Source organism: Puma concolor, chromosome B2 (genome assembly GCF_028749965.1).
Source record: "Puma concolor isolate L17-30 chromosome B2, mPumCon1.1.hap2, whole genome shotgun sequence".
Classification (NCBI taxonomy): Eukaryota; Metazoa; Chordata; class Mammalia; order Carnivora; family Felidae; genus Puma; species Puma concolor.
The window spans coordinates 78,384,624-78,403,690 of NC_141671.1; the positions used below are offsets into that span (position 1 = coordinate 78,384,624).

A 19,067-nucleotide genomic window follows, 5' to 3' on the forward strand; every position below is an offset into this window, starting at 1 on the left:
TCAGCAAAGTCCTTTTAGTCTTTTGATGATCTGATTTCTAAAGGGCCATATAAGAACTGGTTAAGGGGCGCCTGAGTGGCTCAGTCGGTTAAGCGTCCTACTTTGGCTCAGGTCATGATCTCATGGTTCGTGAGTTTGAGCCCCACGTCAGGCTCTGTGCTGACAGCTCAGAGCCTGGAGCCTGTTTCAGATTCTGTGTCTTCCTCTGTCTGCCCCTCCGCCGCTTGCACTCTGTCTCTTGCATTGTCTCAAAAATAAATAAACATTAAAAAGAAAATTAAAAAATAAAGAAATAAATATAAACTGGTTAAGAACTAAGCCAGACTCGGGTTTTAGAGTGAGTTCTGTTACCAAGCAGCTATGAACTTGAGAAAATTATTAAAACCCTCTAAAGTCCAGTTCTGGTAAATTCATCAATAATAGCACCTATTTTATAGGTTGTGTGATTTCAGAAAATAATGTAAGTAATTAGTATTATGCCTAATACAGAGCAATAACCAATAAATATTAGCTGCTACAATATAGTATCTTCACTGCCCACATCCTCCCTCACATTTTGCCCTCCAGCTTACTGAACACCTTGTTTCAAGGCCTCTCTTTCCTTTCAAAAGCTCTTCCTAAACCATGAAATACCTTTTTCCACACACTATCAGTTATAGAAGTATAGAAGTATAACTTCTAGTTATACTTTCTGGTTGCCCCTCTCAACAGTTATTCATTTCTTCCTCTGTACTAATAATATACATTGCACATCTCTTCCATTATTGCCTGCATTTACATTATATTGTATGTACCTGTTTATATGCCTACCTCCCCTCCTAGATTGAAATTCCTAGAAGAAAGTGACCATATCTTATTTCTCCTTCTATTCCTGGAGCCAAGTCCAGTTCCTGCCTATAGTAAAATCTCAAAAAATGTTTTTAAATGTTGGAGCTTACATTTACTGAACACCAATAAGTGCCAGGCAGTCAGCCAGGAGCTTCCCTTAAGTTCTTTCTTTCTTTTTTTTTTTTTAAGAAATTAATGAAGTGCCAAAGACACATAATACTCTTATTAGAGGTCTTATCTTGAGCAGACCTCATCAAATCAGCACTCTCCAATAAAAATGTAATGTGAGCCACATACGTAGTCTTAAATTTTCTAGTACCTACACTTTTTAAAAAGTAAAAAGAAACAGGTGAAATTGATTTTACAATATATTTTATTTAAACCAATATATATCTAAAATATTATCATTTCAACATGTAATCAATAAAACATATAATAGGATACTTTACCTTCCTTTTTTCTTACTAAATCCTCAAAATCACATCTCAATTTGGGCTAATACATTCCAAGTTGTTTATTAACAGCCACATGTGGCTACTGGCGACCATACTAGACAGCATAGTCCTAAATCAAGGAATCTTGAAGATGAAAAAGGACTTACAGAAGAAATGAAAAAGAAAAGTGCCAACAGTTTGGCATTTATGTAGCCGAAGGATACAAATTGGAAAAGAAGATAATTAGGTAGGATTCAGGAGCCTAATGCTATTCTTCAACTAATTAGCATTCAACTTAATTCAGTACATATCTATCAACTACCAACAAAATATCTGGCACTACGGTTAGTGCTGGGAACAAATGGGACCCTACTCTCTGCCTTCAAGGACTTGACTGTTTTCTCAGATCGATGGGGAAAAAAAGTCTCTAAAAGAAATAACTAAAATATATGTTACCCAAAAGGTACATATAAAATGTGACTGCAACAAAGAAAAGGGAGCATTTTATTCCTACATTATGTGGAAACCGTGACAAGTATCCTGTCCTCCACTCTACCCTTCAGCCAGTGTCAAAACTGGGATCATAATTCAGCAGGACAGACTTGCTCCTTATAGCTCATGTCTCCTTTTGGAATTACAAAATAGTATTGTCTTACCATAAAGATGACTATTGTTATAAAGTTAAGCAATATCTAGGTAAAACAGTGCTTTCTTTGGCTAAAATGTCCATTTAAATTAGACATAGGATCCAAAAACATTTCTAACTTACCATTTGAGTTGCATATTTCATAATAACCAACTATCTAGTCAAGAATTGATTAGGTGGCATATATTAAGATGTTCCTTGACTAAAGTTTCCATAGTATTTCATATTTTCCGCTTGAGTATATTTGACAATATTAAATAAATCTGTTACCTCTGAGAGAGATGCATCAACCTTGGAAGAAATTTTCAAATCTAGCCATGGCTGGTAGTTTTCAAGTAGTAAGGAAGGCCTAAAGAAAATCATACAATTAAAATGCTTGAAATCCAAAAGGTAATTGGAAGGATCAACACATAAAAAATGTTTAACTTACCTATGTCGTTTACATTTCACTTTACCACAAACAGCACAGCTACGACCTTGAGGAAATAATTCTTGAAGTCCTAACTGCTAAAAAAGGGAAATGAGGAAGGGGAGAGATTTGCCTTTACTTTACACTTAATCTTTACTAAAGAGAATAATCTTTTCAAAAGCTTATCAATGTATAAATTCAGCAAATTTTTAAAAAAATTATCACTTGTATGCTGTAACACTGAAATCATTCCTTGTAATAAATACTGCTGGCTAAATTAAACTGCCAAATCAAAGAGAAAAAATACCTGATGAAATGCATTATAATACCTAAGCCAAATTTCCAAGCTTAAAATTAAGGACAGTTGTTATTTTCACTTATTAAAAAAAGAAAAATCGATCTATATTTGAAAATGATACTCTACTGAAAAAATGTAAGAAAAAACTATTTTTTATTTCTCTAAAACCTTAACTTCAATTAGGAGAAAGAGAAGTAATGTTCCTGACAAAATATGGGGCATCACTGGGGGCGTTTGGGTGGCTCAGTCAGTTAAGCGTCCCATTCTTGGTTTCGGCTCAGGTCATGATCTCATGATCATGGGATCAAGCCTCGTGTCTAGCTCCACACTGAGCATGGGGAGCCTGCTTGCGATTACCTTTCTGACCCTCCCCCACTCGTGCACACATGTGCACATGCTGTCTTTTTCTCTCAAAATAAATAATCATTCAAATATGAGGCACCCCCTCTGTGTTTTTTTCTTAGTAGAAATAACAACAAATCTAAAAAGAGGGACCGAATTAACTTGAAGAATTATTAAGTGAGACTTCAAGATATCTACACACTAGTGACTTTGCCTACTCGACATAGATTCAGTACACTACCACCCTAATGAAATTTCAGATATACAAATTATTTTGGTTAAGCAAACTTCCTAATCATTTCTGTCTCTTTTTATGGAGCAAAAAGACATTTAGGAAATTAACAGGGTTAGATCATTTAATCCAGAGTTCCCTAATTGTGTCTGTGCCTCAGAATCACCTGGAAAGCCTTTAACAAATACTGACTATGAGGTCCTAACCAAGAACTATTCCATCAAAATCTGGTGGGAAGGCCTAGGAATCTCTATTTTAAAGATTCCTCAGGTGATTCTACTATACAACCAATCTGGGAACCTCTGTCTTAATTTATTGTCTTCATGGTTAATATGCAGTTAGAGGACACTCTAAAATTATGGATCTCAGGGCACCTGGGTTGCTCAGTAGGTTAAGTGTCCAACTTCAGCTCAGGTCATGATCTCACATTCATGAGTTCGTGAACTGTGCTGACAGCTCAGAGCTTGGAGCCTGCTTTGGTTTCTGTGTCTCCCTCTCTCTCTGCCCCTCTCCTGCTCACACTCTCTCACACTCTCAAAAATAAATAACATTAAAAAATAAAATAAAATTATGGATCTCAACTTTTTGAGAATTTTGTATTTTCTTTTCATAGCTCCCTGTAGAACTATATACCTTCAAAAATATACACATAAATTTCATTTTGAATATGTTCTTATGTCTTCCACTATTAAATAATAGCAGATGGATTTTATAAATCACTGCTTTAACATGCTTTCAATAATAATATTAAACAGCACAGATAATACATGCTGACTCTTTCAAAAATAAGAACACAAAAATTTTACCTTGGGTTTGTATTTTATTGTGAAGAATATATTTGGTAAGAGAGAATCTGGTCCCAATGAGCAATAGAAGGTAACAACTCCAGCAACAAATGACCAGAAGATCATTAAAACATGAAGATACCTTAGAAATAAATGAAAATAATTATTACAACCAAACAAAAGTATAAAATTTAAGTTATTCCTTCAATGATTCAACAAGTATTTATTAAGCACCTACCATATCAGACTGAAGACAGATCTCCAATTGTCATGTCTCTGATATATTTATTTAACTCTAAGGATCACAGAATACATGCTATCAAATGTACATTTCATTTAAAGTATATGAAAGTATAAATTTTCAGTATTTTGTAATTTGGTACCTAGGTTTGACTAGTCTATATTTTTCCAAAAGACCTTCCAATAATATTGGTAGTATTAATACACCATCAAAATTCTGATTATTTTTCATTAAATCAAAAAAAACGTTACTGACTGACTAATATTTTGTGCTACCCAGTACTACACTCTAGGGAGACAACTGGGAACAGCACTGCCATGATCTTTACATGCATGGAAAACATGATCTAGTAGATGTAACAGGTAAGTAAATGAGCACAATACAGTGTGATCATGTGTTCTATATTATGACAAGAGAAAGCATACATGATATGGGAACACCTCAGGCAGAATATATAACCCAAATTTAAAAGGACAAAAAAGCTTTTTTCAAAGAAAGCAGTATCTATGGAAAAGCTTAAAAGAGTGAGTAGCAGAAACCCAACAGAAAAGAATAGGGTAGAGAAATGAGGGACTTGGAAAGAGACAGGGGAATTCAAACTTGGGAAAATCACACGAACTAAGATTTGAGCATAGCTCCAAGGACGAAGTGGCTTTAAGATGAATCTTAAAACAAAACGAAACAAAACAAAACAAAACAAAACAAAACAGGGGTGTCTGGGTGGCTGTCAGTTTAGAGTCCCACTTCAGCTCAGGTCATGATCTCATGGTTCATGACTTCAAGCCCCATATCAGGCTTGCCGCTGTCAGCACAGAGTCCTCTTAGGATCCTCCGTCCCCCTCTCTCTGCCCCTCCCCTGCTCATGCTCTCTGTGTCTCAAAAATAAACATTAAAAAAAAAAAAAAAAAAAAAAGAAACAGAAGCCAGATGATATGGAGTCATAAAATAAGGCATCTTAACATGTCTCAATACAGGCAGTCTTCATACTGCACAGTCCTGATATGCACAAATTTCTGTTAGCACAATTTTGTGAAACACCAGTCCCCCAACAACACAGTTCAAATCCCAATTATCACATTATGTCTATTAATTGATAACTGTATAAGGTACAAACTGTGGTGCTAGTTCTTCAGTCCACAAATCACTATGTAGTGGTGAGAGGAGAATGAAGCCAGGCCACAGAAAGAGAAAAAGGGAAGTGAAGAAAGTATTGGTTGCATTTTAAATTCCGGTTCTACGTGTCTCTGAAGCCTAGCTACTACAACTCCAGTTCTTTCTGCACTTACAAAAACTTCCAAGGATTCCACTCTTTGCCAAACCTAGTGTGAGTTTAGTTTCTGTCATCTACCACAAGTAATATCTAGGAGACAATGAAGAGTTTTAAGAAGATTTTAGGAATTTTCAAAGTTTTACAAAGGAGAGTGGTATCACTAGACTCTATAATCAAAAAACCACTCTGGCTGCAGTATAGAGATAGCAGCCTAAACTGGAAACATGCAGGCTAATTAGAAAGCTGCAGTAATCCACAGGAATAAAAGGATAGCCAATACAGAGATAAAAAGCTGATTGTTCTGCAACACCTAAGAGGAAGAATTAAGAGGACTGAGTTGTTGATTATGTGAGCTGAAGGAATAGGTAAAAAAATCAGTTCTCTTTGGACATGCTAAATTTCAAGTGTCTTAAAACATGGCAAGCCGAGATGCTGCACGAGCAGTTAAATATTGGGTAGTTTAAATCTCTGCAGAGAATATGGGCTAAGGAAAAGATTTTGGGGATTATCACATAAAGGTCACTGAAGTCATGGGAATAAATGAAATGACCAAAGGAAAAGCTACAGAATGAAAAAAGAAGAGAGACGTTTAAGAAATAAGCAGAGCCAGATAAATTTATAAAGGAATTAGAAGAGCTGGGAAGAAAACCAAGGATCAAGTCATAAAAGCTGTCAAGGCAAAAAAAATCAATCAATCAATCAACAGGGACAAAGTAGTTAACATGATCAAATATTTGTAAAATTAAGTAAAAGACAGTTTAGCAACTGAGAAGTTTTAGCAACAAAAAAAGGCACTGATGAACTGGCAAAAGCAATCTTAGTAGAATGGCAAAGGACCACAGTGGATTACAGAGTGAAATGGAAGTAAAAAAGTAAAGTTGGTAAATGTGGTGAATTCACTTTTTAAAGGAACGACGGGCTAAGGTGGTGGCTGGAGGAAGATAATGAGTGAAAATGTTTAGTAAAACCTAATCATATTTAAATGTTGACAGGATAGCAGAAGAAAAGAGAAAAAAAAAGGAGAGAAGAACTAATTGAATAACATCCTAGTGAAGACAGCAGTAGTTGGGATTCAGAGCCTAAATAGAATAGTAATAAGAGGGGGAGATATCTCTTCCCAAATACCAGAGAGAAAGAACAGATGGATGGGAATGCAGTTAAACCTGGCAATTCAGTAGTGAGGATTAAAATATAGTGGCCTTCAAGTGAAATAGGAGATGCTCAGAGAAAAGGCAAAGGTTGCTAGATAAGTTCTAGCAGATTGGGGAAGTTCTGAAACAGCTGCTCAGGAAAAGTAAAGAAAAGGGTATTCTGAGGAACTGCTGGACAATACTGAAGTTGAAGAGTTAAATTTACAGATTTGGGACTTTCTCTTAGCATTCAGTGACCAAGGTATAAACACTAAAAAAGCAAGCAGCATCATTGATCCAAGATTTGAATTTTGTCAGGTGAGTGCATAGAAAGGAGTTAAGGATTCTGGTAAGAGAGTGGTTGAAGTGATGAACCATGGATTCTAAGCTAGACCAACTCTAAACTGCATAGGAAAGCAACAAGAGAAGTGAAATAACAGATAGGAAGAAAACAAAGGAGTCAGGGGGCTGAGAAGTCAAGGAGCAGGTACAATCTGACTGACTGAATGAAAGAAGTAGACAATGATCAGCAAGAAAAATACTTGTTTTTTAAGATTTTGGAGGTAAAGCTCTTTCTGGTGATAATAAGGGCCACTGTATGTTGATCCAAGTGGAAGGCTGAAAAGGAATCACCTCAAGAAAGACTATTTGGTTGGTTATTCACACAAGCACTGAAGTCACCTAGAATGATGATAAGATTTAAAATGGAGAGAAAGTTTATAACCCACAAATCAAAGTCATCTATAAACGAACACAAATGACCTGGAGATTGATATCAATGAGAAAACAGACAAATGGCATATGTTTCAAAGGAGTAAGAGACTTCTGCTTCCTTGTCAGAATGATTGGTACCAGACTTACCTTCAAACCATAAACAACTATAAAATAGGACAAAACATATGCAGTAACTTTCAGGCACTGGACAACAGGTAGTAGAGGATTGTAATCTGATTGTAACCAAGCACACAATTGAGTTCCACATCCATCCCAGTTCTCTGACTGGGAACAATGTCCCAAGTACAGTATGGAATACAAAAGATTACAGAAGACCTGGGAGCTCAGAACTGGGAAATATACAGCACCAAGTAGTAAGAAGTGAAGACGGATGATTAGAGGGTGCTTACCTATTAACACACAGTGGCCAAGTAAATATAAAAGCTCTGAAACAAAGACTCAGCCACCAAACCAAATGAATTGCCTGGTCTTAATGTTGGCTGCAGAACAAAATAAAAACCCCTTAAACTTGTATGGTCCCTTTCAGTCTGGCCCCAGTTCACCTTTCTACTCTTACAGCTTCCCATTCTTTTTTTTTTTTTTTTTTAAGGTTTATTTATTTTTGAGAGAGAGTGAGTTTGTGTATGTGAAAGAGCAGGGGAAGGGCAGAGAGAGAGGGAGACAGAGGACCCAAGCGGGCTCTGTGCTGACAGTGGAGACCCCAATGCGGGGCTCAAATGCGTGAACAGTGAGATCATGACCTGAGCTGAAGTCGGACGCTTAATGAACTGAGCCACTCAGGTGCCCCCCCCCTTTTTTTTAAAGTAATCTCTACACCCAACATGGAACTTGAACTCACAGCCCTGAGATCAAGACTCACATGCTCTACTGACTGAGCCAGCCAGGCACCCCTCTTCCCATTCCTTTATCCAAAGCTTCACTCTAACCAAAATAGCATACCTGACATCAAACTTTAAAAAAACAAAAAACAAAAAAACCCTATGCTTGGAAACTAACCCAAATTATAGAGATATTTCTAAATTTTTTTTAAGTTTATTTATTTTTGAGAGACAGAGACAGAGACAGAGAGACAGAGAGATAGAGAGATGGAGGGGAGGGGCAGAAAGAGAGGGAGACACAGATCCAAAGCAGGCTCCAGGCTCTGAGCTGTCAGGGCAGAGCCCAATGCAGGGCTCAAACTCATGAACTGTGAGACCATGACCTGAGCTGAAGTTGGACACTTAACCCACTGAGCCACCCAAGGCACCCGTTAGAGGTATTTCAAAGAGGAAATTATGAAATTCTTGTCCACAGCTGCTTACCAAAAATCATTTTGACCAAGACAGACATGACTCAGAATTCAGAATTTTTAGGTTTTGAACAGTACATATTTCATATATAATTTAACACCTCCAGTGAGATCTAATGCAATACTCCATAACCACATATTAATACCTCTGCAGCAAAATATATGAACTATAAGAAATAAGTAAATCAGAAATAAATACTATAAATAGTCTCATGTCTATTCAGGTCAGGTTTTGTCATCAAATGTAATTGGTGTCAGTCAAATCTAGGAGAAAAGTTACTTCTTCAGAGCCTTCTGATTTCAAAATTACAGATTAGGAATTATAGACCCGTACTCAGACTGAAAGACAATGTATGGACTATAACTAAGGCAAGCAATAACTATGGTATTATTTAAGAAAAAAAATCTGTATATTTTTATTTTTTTGAGAAAGAGAGAGCATGAGCAGGGGAGAGGCAGAGAGAGAGGGAGACAGAGGATCCCAAGCGGGCTCTGCGCCAACAGCAGCAGGCCTGTTCAGGAACTCGAACTCACAAACTGAGAGATCATGACCAGAGCCAAAGTCAGACACTCAACCAATTGAGCCACCCAGGTGTCCCCAAAATCTGTATCTTTAAATGCATTACCCCTGTGGTTCTCAACGAAGAGTGTTTTGTCCTCCAGGGGACATTTGGCAGTATATTTCTGATAGTCACAACTGTGGGGGGAGGGGAAAGGAAAGTACACTATTGACATCAAATGGCTAGAGGCCAACGCTCCGGCTAAATATCCTACAATGTACATGCCAGTCCCCCAACAACAAAAAATTATCTAACCCAAATTATCAAAAGTGCTCAGGTTGAGAAATCCTGCACTAATCAGAGACAAATGTTAAAACCAACAAGCTAAACACTCAGAAAGTTGGGGAAAAATCAGGATCCAAACACAGAAAAAGGAAGAAAATAATAAAGAAAGGAATCAAAATCAATAGACAACAATGATGAGAAAAATAACAAAATACAAGCTAGGTTTTTGAAAAATTAATAAAATAAGTAAACCTCTAACTGGAAACTAGTGGAGATTACTAGGGCACCAATTATAACTTAAAATAGTGATAATTACGGGTTCCTGGGTGGCTCAGTTGGTTAAGCATCCGACTTCAGCTCAGGTCATGATCTCATAGTTGGTGAGTTCAGGCCCCACTTGGAGCTCTGGGGTGACAGCTCAAAGCCTGGAGCCTGCTTCAGAATGTATATGTGTGTGTGTGTGTGTGTGTGTGTGTGTGTGTGTGTGTGTGTGTGTGTGTGTGTCTGCCCCTCCCCCACTCATTCTGATTCTCTCTCTCAAAAATAAACATTAAAAAAGATTTTTAATTGATAATTAAACTACAAGAGTAAGTATTTATCCTACTTTTCCAATTTGAGCTGTACTAAATTGTAACTAAATAAACCTAACAGATGAAGTAAAGCAATTCTAGACGGAAAAAAAAAAAGAATTCAAATTTTAAAATATACACAGAATAAAAAATATGAGAAAATCATCATGTTGCAACCTATAATGAAGTAACTCATCATGTTGCAACCTATAATGAAGTAACTCATTCAGGGAATAAGTGATAAAAACCCAAAGAGAAGGTTTGTTGGGCCAAGTATTAGCTGTCACTACCCAATTCCACAAAAAGTGAGGCAACTCCATCTGATGTGGAATTATCCTCTCAGGTGACATAAGATGTACATAACATCACCAAAGCATTCTGCACACACACACAAAAAATCTAAATATGATTGAACTTATAAATCTAACACCTTATCTCCAAAAAAAAAAATTGCAGGTGAAGACATAAAACAAACATCAAAACAAAAAAACAAACCAAGACACCACGAGGAAACTATTAGCAAAAGTGAACAAATGACCCAGTTTCTTCAACAAGTCAATGGTGGGGAGAGGAGAAAGAAGTAGGTAATGAAGAGTGTTCTATATCCAGGTTGACAAACTATGGCATGTGGGCCCAATGTCACCCACCTTGGTATGGCTCTCAAGCTAAGAGAAGTTTTTACATTTTTTTAAAGGTTCTTAAAAAAAAAAATGAATATGGGACAGAGACCTGATGCAGCCCAAAAGTCTAAAATATTTACTATCTGACACTTTACAGAAAAACTGTGCCAACTCTTGTTTTAAATTATAAGAGATTTAGGGGCGCCTGGGTGGCACAGTCGGTTAAGCGTCCGACTTCAGCCAGGTCACAATCTCACGGTCCGTGAGTTCGAGCCCCGCGTCAGGCTCTGGGCTGATGGCTCAGAGCCTGGAGCCTGTTTCCGATTCTGTGTCTCCCTCTCTCTCTGCCCCTCCCCCGTTCATGCTCTGTCTCTCTCTGTCCCAAAAATAAATAAACGTTGAAGAAAAAAAAAAATTTTTAATAAAAAATAAATTATAAGAGATTTATAAAAGCTTAAGAGATGTAGATGTAGATCTACAATGAGTGGATCTATTTTAGATCCTGATTTGTATACTATACTATAAATTTTTATACAATTAGGAAAATTTGATTACAGACTTGTTATTAGATATTAACCACTATTAATTTTTTAAGGTTATGGTTTTGTGTGGAAGTGATTTTTTAAATGGGGAAAGTTCAGATTTTTTTTTCTAAAAATGCAAGATATTGCTGGTTATTGAACCTGTGTGATGAGTGCTTGGAAGTTCCTTGGACTCTCTTTTTTTTCTATGTATGCTTGGAAACTTTCAAAACCAAAGTCAATAAAAAAGACAGTTTTAGCAAGACCAAAAAATAAAAGAAAAAGAGAAAATACAAAATATATAAAGTATAGAATAAAAAAGAAATAATCACAGGTAAAACTGAAAAGAAAAATGAAACTATGAATAATTATGTTCATAACCTGGATAACCTGCAGGGCATAAATTTCTAGAAAAAGACAAAAATGCTAGAAATTATTATGTGAAGAACTAGGTAACTTATATAGACCAATTATCATTACAGAAATTAAAACAGTAATCAGAGATCTGGCTGACGGAAAAAAAAAAAAAGGTCCTGACCCAAATGGTTTTACCAAACTTTAATGAGATAATCCCTATCCTATACAGATGGCTTCAGGAAAGAAAAAATTAGAAAAAGCTGGTAATTTAGAAGGATTAATATAATTTTAATTCCCAAATCAGATAAAGACAATATAAGATGAACATTAGGTCTATTTTAATTTATGAAGTATTAAGTAAAATATTAACTAAAACTAGCAGTGTATCATAATGAATAATAATACATCATAAGAAGGGCATGTTTTTAAATAGCTCATTACCTTTAAATCTATATCATCACAGACTAAAGGAGAAAAAAAAAATCTAAACAGTGATGCCTCTTGACCTAACCACTAGTTTACAGACAACAGAGAGGGAAAGGAATATACCCAACAACACTACAGGAATATAAACAACAAAAGCTAGACTATAAAAAACTCCAAAAACATATGGCCCAGTTTCTTAAACAAATAAATTGCAAGATTAAAACAAAGCAGGCTGTATGTGAAGGGGAGGTAGCTTTCAGATCAAAAGATCATACTTGGGGGCGCCTGGGTGGCGCAGTCGGTTAAGCGTCCGACTTCAGCCAGGTCACGATCTCGCGGTCCTTGAGTTCCAGCCCCGAGTCAGGCTCTGGGCTGATGGCTCGGAGCCTGGAGCCTGTTTCCGATTCTGTGTCTCCCTCTCTCTCTCTGCCCCTCCCCCGTTCATGCTCTGTCTCTCTCTGTCCCAAAAATAAATAAACGTTGAAAAAAAAAAAAAATTAAAAAAAAAAAAGATCATACTTGGATCTTGATTTGACTAACTGTAAAAAGTTGTTTACAAATAAGATTCATTATGGATAGAGTAACAGACAAAAACATGGTAAAGTATGTGAAAATATAGTAAAATATTAATAATGGTAAAATCTAGGCAGTACATAACTGGTCATTTATTGTAAATTCCAACATTGCTGTATGCTTAAAGTTTTTTTTTTCATAAAATGTTGGAGGGAAATTCTAACAAATTCAGGGAAATCTGAACATTTAGTGGATATTTGATGACGTTAAGAAACTATTTTTTTTTTTAATGTGATGTGGTATTGTGGTTATGTAAGAAAAAAGGACTCTTGTCTATTGGAGATACATACTGAAATGTTTAATGTTTATAAATAAAATATGTGGGATTTGCTTTAAAATAATTGTGGGGGGAGATATTTGACTTTGAGTTCATAATTTTTTAAGCTGGGTGACAATGGTTTCTAAGAGGCTTCATTATATAATTCTATTTTTACTTATATATGTTTAAAATTATCCATAATAAGATTTTTAAAATGAAAAAAAAAAAAAAGGCGATTAAAAAGAGCAGCGGCACTTAGGTAGCTCAGTTGGTTGGGTGACTGATTTAGGCTCAGGTCGTCATCTCAGGGTCCTAAGATGGAAATGGAGCCCCCACTCCACGTCAGGCTCAGAGCTGGGTGTGAAGCCTGTCAGCCTGCTTGAGATTCTCTCTCCCTCTTCCTCTGTCCCTCTCCCACTCATACTAGCTCTCTCTCTCTCTCAAAAAAAAAAAAAAAAAAAAAAAAAAGACATTAAGAGCAGATCTAAATGTAGAGATTATTGATGTTCATGGATGAAAACTTTAAAAACAGTAAAGATATCAATTCTATCCATATTAAGTTACAAATTAAGTAACACTGTGGTGGCATTAAATATGACTGCAAATTCTCTGACACTCTTCACATAAAAAAGCAGGAGTTTAGGGGCACCTGGTTGGCTTGGTCTGTAGAGCATGCAGCTCTTGATCTCACAGTTATGAGTTCAAACCCCACATTGGACATGGAACCTCCTTTAAAAAAAAAAAAAGCAGGAGTTTAATTTCTTTCCCCTTAAATAGGGGTTAGCTTTAATAATTCACCTCAACTAAAAGAATGGGGCAGAGATGCAACTACCTAACTTCCAAAGGTAGGTCATAAAATGGATATGGCTTCTGACAAGGTCTCTTTCTCAGGATGCTCACTTTTGTAAGCCAGCACCATGATGGGGAAAAAAGCCACATGTAAAGGTTGTATATACAAGTTCTGGGCTGTAGTCCCACCAAGATCACACTCAACAATAAGCATCAACTGTCACACATGTGAATGAATAAGCCAACAAATTACTATTCTAGCCCCTTGCCTTCATATACCTAGCTGATGCACAGTGAACACAGACCAACTCCTGTCCAAATTACAGTTCTGTAAGCAAATTAGATGTTGTTGTTGATTTAAACCACAAATTTGAGGGATGGTTTATGTGACAATACATAAACAAAACAGAAACTACATTCAAAATTCCAGCTCAATCTTTTGAGAAATTTGACATATTCATTCTAAAATGAATAGGGAAAATAAAGGTTTAAAAAGAGCTATGCCAACTTTGGGAAAGAAGGGTCAAGAGTGAGAATTTGTCCTAGCAAATATAAAACCACACTGTAAAACTTAACAGTATTGTTTAAAAAAAGAAAAGGAAAGAAAAGAAAATCTGTTACTGTTATAGGAAGAGAAAAATAAAAGAAACAGAACTTGGAGTGAAAGATCTATGAAGTTTGGTAACAAAATACATGACACTCTAGAGTCTATCTGTCTGGGTTAAAATCCTGGCTACGACACAATGCAAATTACATACCCTCTCTGACTTGTCTGGTCCTCTATAAAATGTGGCAATAATAATACCTAATCATAATGTTATTATGATGATTAAATAAGATCAAAAAAGTGCTTAGAATAGCCTGTCACATACTAAGTTAAGTGTATGTAAGCCAGTTGTGCTAATTTAAAAAGTAATAAAGAACTATCAATGAAGTAAAAAGACAACCTATGGAATGCAAAAAAAATTTGCTACCCATATATCTGATGAGATTAATATCTAAAATAAATAAAGAATTCAGGGGCACCTTGGGTAGCTCAGTCGGTTGAGTGGCCGACTTTGGCTCAGGTCATAATCTCACCGTTCATGGGTTCAAGCCCCACATCGGGCTCTGTGCTGACAACTCAGAGCCTGGAGCCTGCTTCGGATTCTGTGTCTCCCTCTCTCTCTGCACCTCCCCCACTCATACTCTCTTTCTCTCTCAAAAAATAAACACTAAAAAAAAAAAAAAAATTCATACAACTCAATAGCAAAACAACAAATAACCCAATTAAAAAAGTGCAGAGGACCTGTTGCATGTCAAAACTCTGTAGAAATGATACAGCCAGTAAAGTGATACTAGCTCAGTGCTTCAAGATGACTGTCCGTGTTTATAACCTTGATAAAGTGTAGACTTTATATAACAAATGCCTGAGAGCTCTCCCTCCTAACTTTGTTACCCAAATGTGGCCTTAGATGGTTTTCAACTGTTACGTATTTTCTCTCTGATGTGGAAGTTGAAAGGTCTTTTCTGGCACCAACAGGCAAAACCACTAAATATGGAAAACCTGACTCTTTATCAGCAATGTTGTCAGAGAAAGATCATAAAGGGGGGGAAATATGAAAGTGAATAAAGAAAACACCACTTCAAATGAAGCTGGGAGGTCAGAAAGGGGATCTCTCACAGCCTACCACTCATTAATAGCAGACCCCAACATGAAGAGAAATACCTCACACTGCCAACAGAAAGAAGCCTACCTTACTACTCCAACAAGGGGGAGAAGGTTTCCATGTACAGCAAGCCCAGCCAGTGAGGATATACCACAACTCTATCAATGCAATCCCTACCAAAATAACCCCAACATTCTTCACAGAGCTAGAACAAACAATTCTAAAATTTGTATGGAACCAGAAAAGACCCCAAACAGCCAGAGTAGTGTTAAAAAAGAAAATCACAACTGGAGGCATCACAATTCAACACTTCAAGTTGTATTACAAAGCTGTAATCATCAAGACAGTATGGTACTGGCACAAAAACAGACAGATCAATGGAACAGAATAGAGAACCCAGAAATTGACCCACAAATGTATGGTCAACTCATTTTTGACAAAGCAGGAAAGATTATCCAATGGGAAAAAGACAGTCTCTTCAACAAATGGTGTTGGGAAAACTGGACAGAAACATGCAGGAGAATGAACCTGGACAACTTTCTTACACCATACACAAAAATAAACTCAAAATAGATGAAAGACCTAAATGTAAGACAGGAAACCATCAAAATCCTAGAGGAGAAAACAGGCAATAACCTCTTTGACTTCAGCTGTAGCAACTTCTTACTAGACATGTCTCCAGAGGGAAGGAAAACAAAAGCAAAAAATGAAGTATTGGGACCGCATCAAGATAAAAAGCTTCTGCACAGCGAAGGAAACAATCAACAAACTAAAAGGCAGCCTACAGAATGGGAGAAGACATTTGCAAATAACATATCAGATAAAAGGTTAGTATCCAAAATCTGTAAGGAACTTACTAAACTCAACACCCAAAAAACAAATAATCCTGTGAAGAAATGGACAGAAGACATGAACACACATTTCCAAAGAAGACATCCAGATGGCCAACTGACACATGAAAAAATGCTCAACATCACTCATCATCAGGGAAATACAAATCAAAAACACAATAAGATACCACCTCATATCTGTCAGAATGGCTAAAATTAACAACTCAGGCAACAACAGATGTTGGCCAAGATGCAGAAAAAGAGGAACCCTTTTGCACTGCTGCTGGGAATGCAAACCAATGCAAACTGGGAGAGGTGCAGCCACTCTGGAAAACAATATGGAGGTTGCTCAAAAAATTTACAACCACTTTAAAAACCATTAAAAATACAAAAATTCTGATTCAAAGGGGCACATACACCACAAAGTTTATGGCAACACTATCAACAATAGCCAAATTATGGAAAGAGCCCAAATGTCCACTGACTGATGAATGGATAAAGAAGATGTGGTACATACATACAATGGAATATTATGCAGTGATCAAAAAGAATAAAATCTTGCTATTTGCAACAACGTGGGTGGAACTAGAGTGTATTATGCTAAGTGAATTAAGTCAAAGAAAGATAAGTATCATATGACTTCACTCAAATGTGGAATTTAAGAAACAAAACAGATGAACATAAGGGAAGAAAAGGAAAAAGAAGTTAAAAAGAGAGACGGAGGCAAACCATAAGAGACTCAAATACAGTGTTATGGTCATTAAGGAGGGCACCTTTTGGGATGAGTAGTGGGTGTTATATTTAAGTGATGAATCACTAAATTCTACTACTGAAATCATTATTACACTATATGCTAACTACCTTGGATTTAAACAAAACTTAAAAATTAAAAATAGTAAAACATTTGTATATTTTTTCAAAAAAAAACAACATATGCCACCACTCAAGTTCTTCCAATGGACTTTTACTCAAAGAAGCCCCTGCCATCTTCTCCTTTTCTCTATTAACATTCCTCTCATTTGATTTTCAGACTTGTCTTTGTTCCCATAGCAACTGCAATTGTTCTGCTATTCCTGAATAAACCCATTTTGCTGGTAAAAAAATAATTAATTAATTAGTTAATAAATAATAATGCAAGAGAACCTAAACAGACATTTCTCCAAAGAAGTTATAAGAAATACCAACAGGTACATGAAATGATTCTCAATATCACTACTCATCAGGGAAATGCAAATTAAAATCACAATGAGATATCCCCTCACACCTGTTAGAATGGCCATCATCACAAAAAGGAACTACTGGGACCACATCAAAATAAAAAGCTTCTGCACAGCGAAAGAAACAATCAGCAAAACTAAAAGGCAACTGACAGAATGGGAGAAGATATTTGCAAATGACATATCAGATAAAGGGTTGGTATCTGAAATCTCTAAGGAACTTATCAAACTCAACACCCCAAAAAAAAAAATAATCCAGTGAAGAAATGGGCAGAAGACATGAATAGACACTTCTCCAAGGAAGACATCCAGATGGCCAACCGACACATGAAAAAATGCTCAACATTTTTCATCATCAGGGAAATACAAATCAAAACCACAATGAGATACCACCTCACACCTATCAGAATGGCTAACATTAACAACTCAGGCAACAACATGTTGGTGAGGATGCGGAGAAAGAGTTTGCATTGCTGGTGGGAATGCAAGGTGGTGCAGCCACTCTGGAAAACAGTATGGAGGTTCCTCAAAAAATTAAAAATAGAACTACCGTATAACCCAGCAATTGCACTACTAGGTATTTATCCAAGGGATACAGCTATGCTGTTTCAAAGGGACACATGCACCCCAATGTTTATAGCAGCACTATCAACAATAGCCAAAGTATGGAAAGAGCCCAAATGTCCGTTGATGGATGAATGGATAAAGAAGATGTGAGGGGCGCCTGGGTGGCTCAGTCGGTTAAGCGGCTGACTTCGGCTCAGGTCACGATCTCACAGACTGTGAGTTCGAGCCCTGCGTCGGGCTCTGTGCTGACAGCTCAGAGCCTGGAGCCTGTTTCAGATTCTGTGTCTCCCTCTTTCTGACCCTCCCTCATTCATGCTGTATCTCTCTGTCTCAAAAATAAATAAATGTTAAAAAATTAAAAAAAAAAAAAAAAAAAGAAGATGTGGTGTACATATATACAATGGAGTATTACTTGGCAATCAAAAAGAATGAAATCTTGCCATGTGCAACTATGTGGATGGAACTAGAAGGTATTATGGTAAGTGAAATTAGAGCAAGACAAATATCATATGGCTTCACTCATATGAGGACTTTAAGATACAAAACAGATGAACATAGTAAAGGGAAGCAAAATAATATAAAAACAGAGAAGGGGACAAAACATAAGAGACTGTTAAATGTGGAGAACAAACAGAAGGTTACTGGAGGGGTTGGGGCGGGGGATGGGCTAAATGGGTAAGGGGCATTAAGGAATCTACTCCTGAAATCATTGTTGCACTATATGTTAACTAATTTGGAGGTAAATTAAAAAAATAAAATTTTAAAAAAAGAAAGAATGGCCATCATCAAAAAAACAAGAGATAACAAATGTTAGTGAAGATGTGGAGAAAAGGAAACAAGGGTTTGGTGTACTGTTGGTGGGAATGTAAATGGATACAGCCACTATGAAAAACAGTTTGGAGGATTTTAAAAAAATTAATACAACTGTTTTATAATTCAGCAACTCCACTTCTGAGAATATACCCAAAGGAAACAAAAACACTAACTTAAAAAGATATCTGCACTTGCATGTTCACAGTAAAATTTTTACTACAGTCAAGATATGGAAACAACCTAAGTGTGCATCAATGGATGAATAGACAAAGAAGCTGTGGTATATATACACAAAAAGAATATTATTCAACCATAAGAAATGAAGAAATCCTACCATTTGGGATAATATGGATGGACCTTAAAGGTATTATGCTAAGCAAAATAAGTCAAACAGAGAAAGAAAAATAGGGTATGATCTCACTTATATGTAAAATCATAAGGAAAAAAACCTCAT

General features: G+C 36.4%; 1 protein-coding gene across 10 annotated transcripts in view; it reads right to left on the bottom strand.

Annotated features, from left to right (window-relative positions):
- Nucleotides 1-19,067, bottom strand: part of SNX14 (sorting nexin 14) — a 99,061-nt gene that overhangs the window by 75,521 nt on the left and 4,473 nt on the right. For 7 of the 10 annotated variants that reach the window (XR_015251374.1, XR_015251375.1, XM_086707350.1 and 4 more), the window contains exons 2-4: nt 3,996-4,116; nt 2,339-2,415; nt 2,179-2,257 (exon numbers count right to left, since the gene is read on the bottom strand). Coding sequence is in view for 8 of the 10 variants with exons in the window: in XM_086707350.1 (XP_086563476.1) it covers nt 2,179-2,257; nt 2,339-2,415; nt 3,996-4,116 (277 nt within the window). In the remaining 2 variants the exon portion in view is untranslated. The remainder of the gene's footprint in view (nt 1-2,178; nt 2,258-2,338; nt 2,416-3,995; nt 4,117-19,067) is intronic. The other 3 variants (XM_086707351.1, XM_086707356.1, XM_086707354.1) reach the window with 1 other exon arrangement.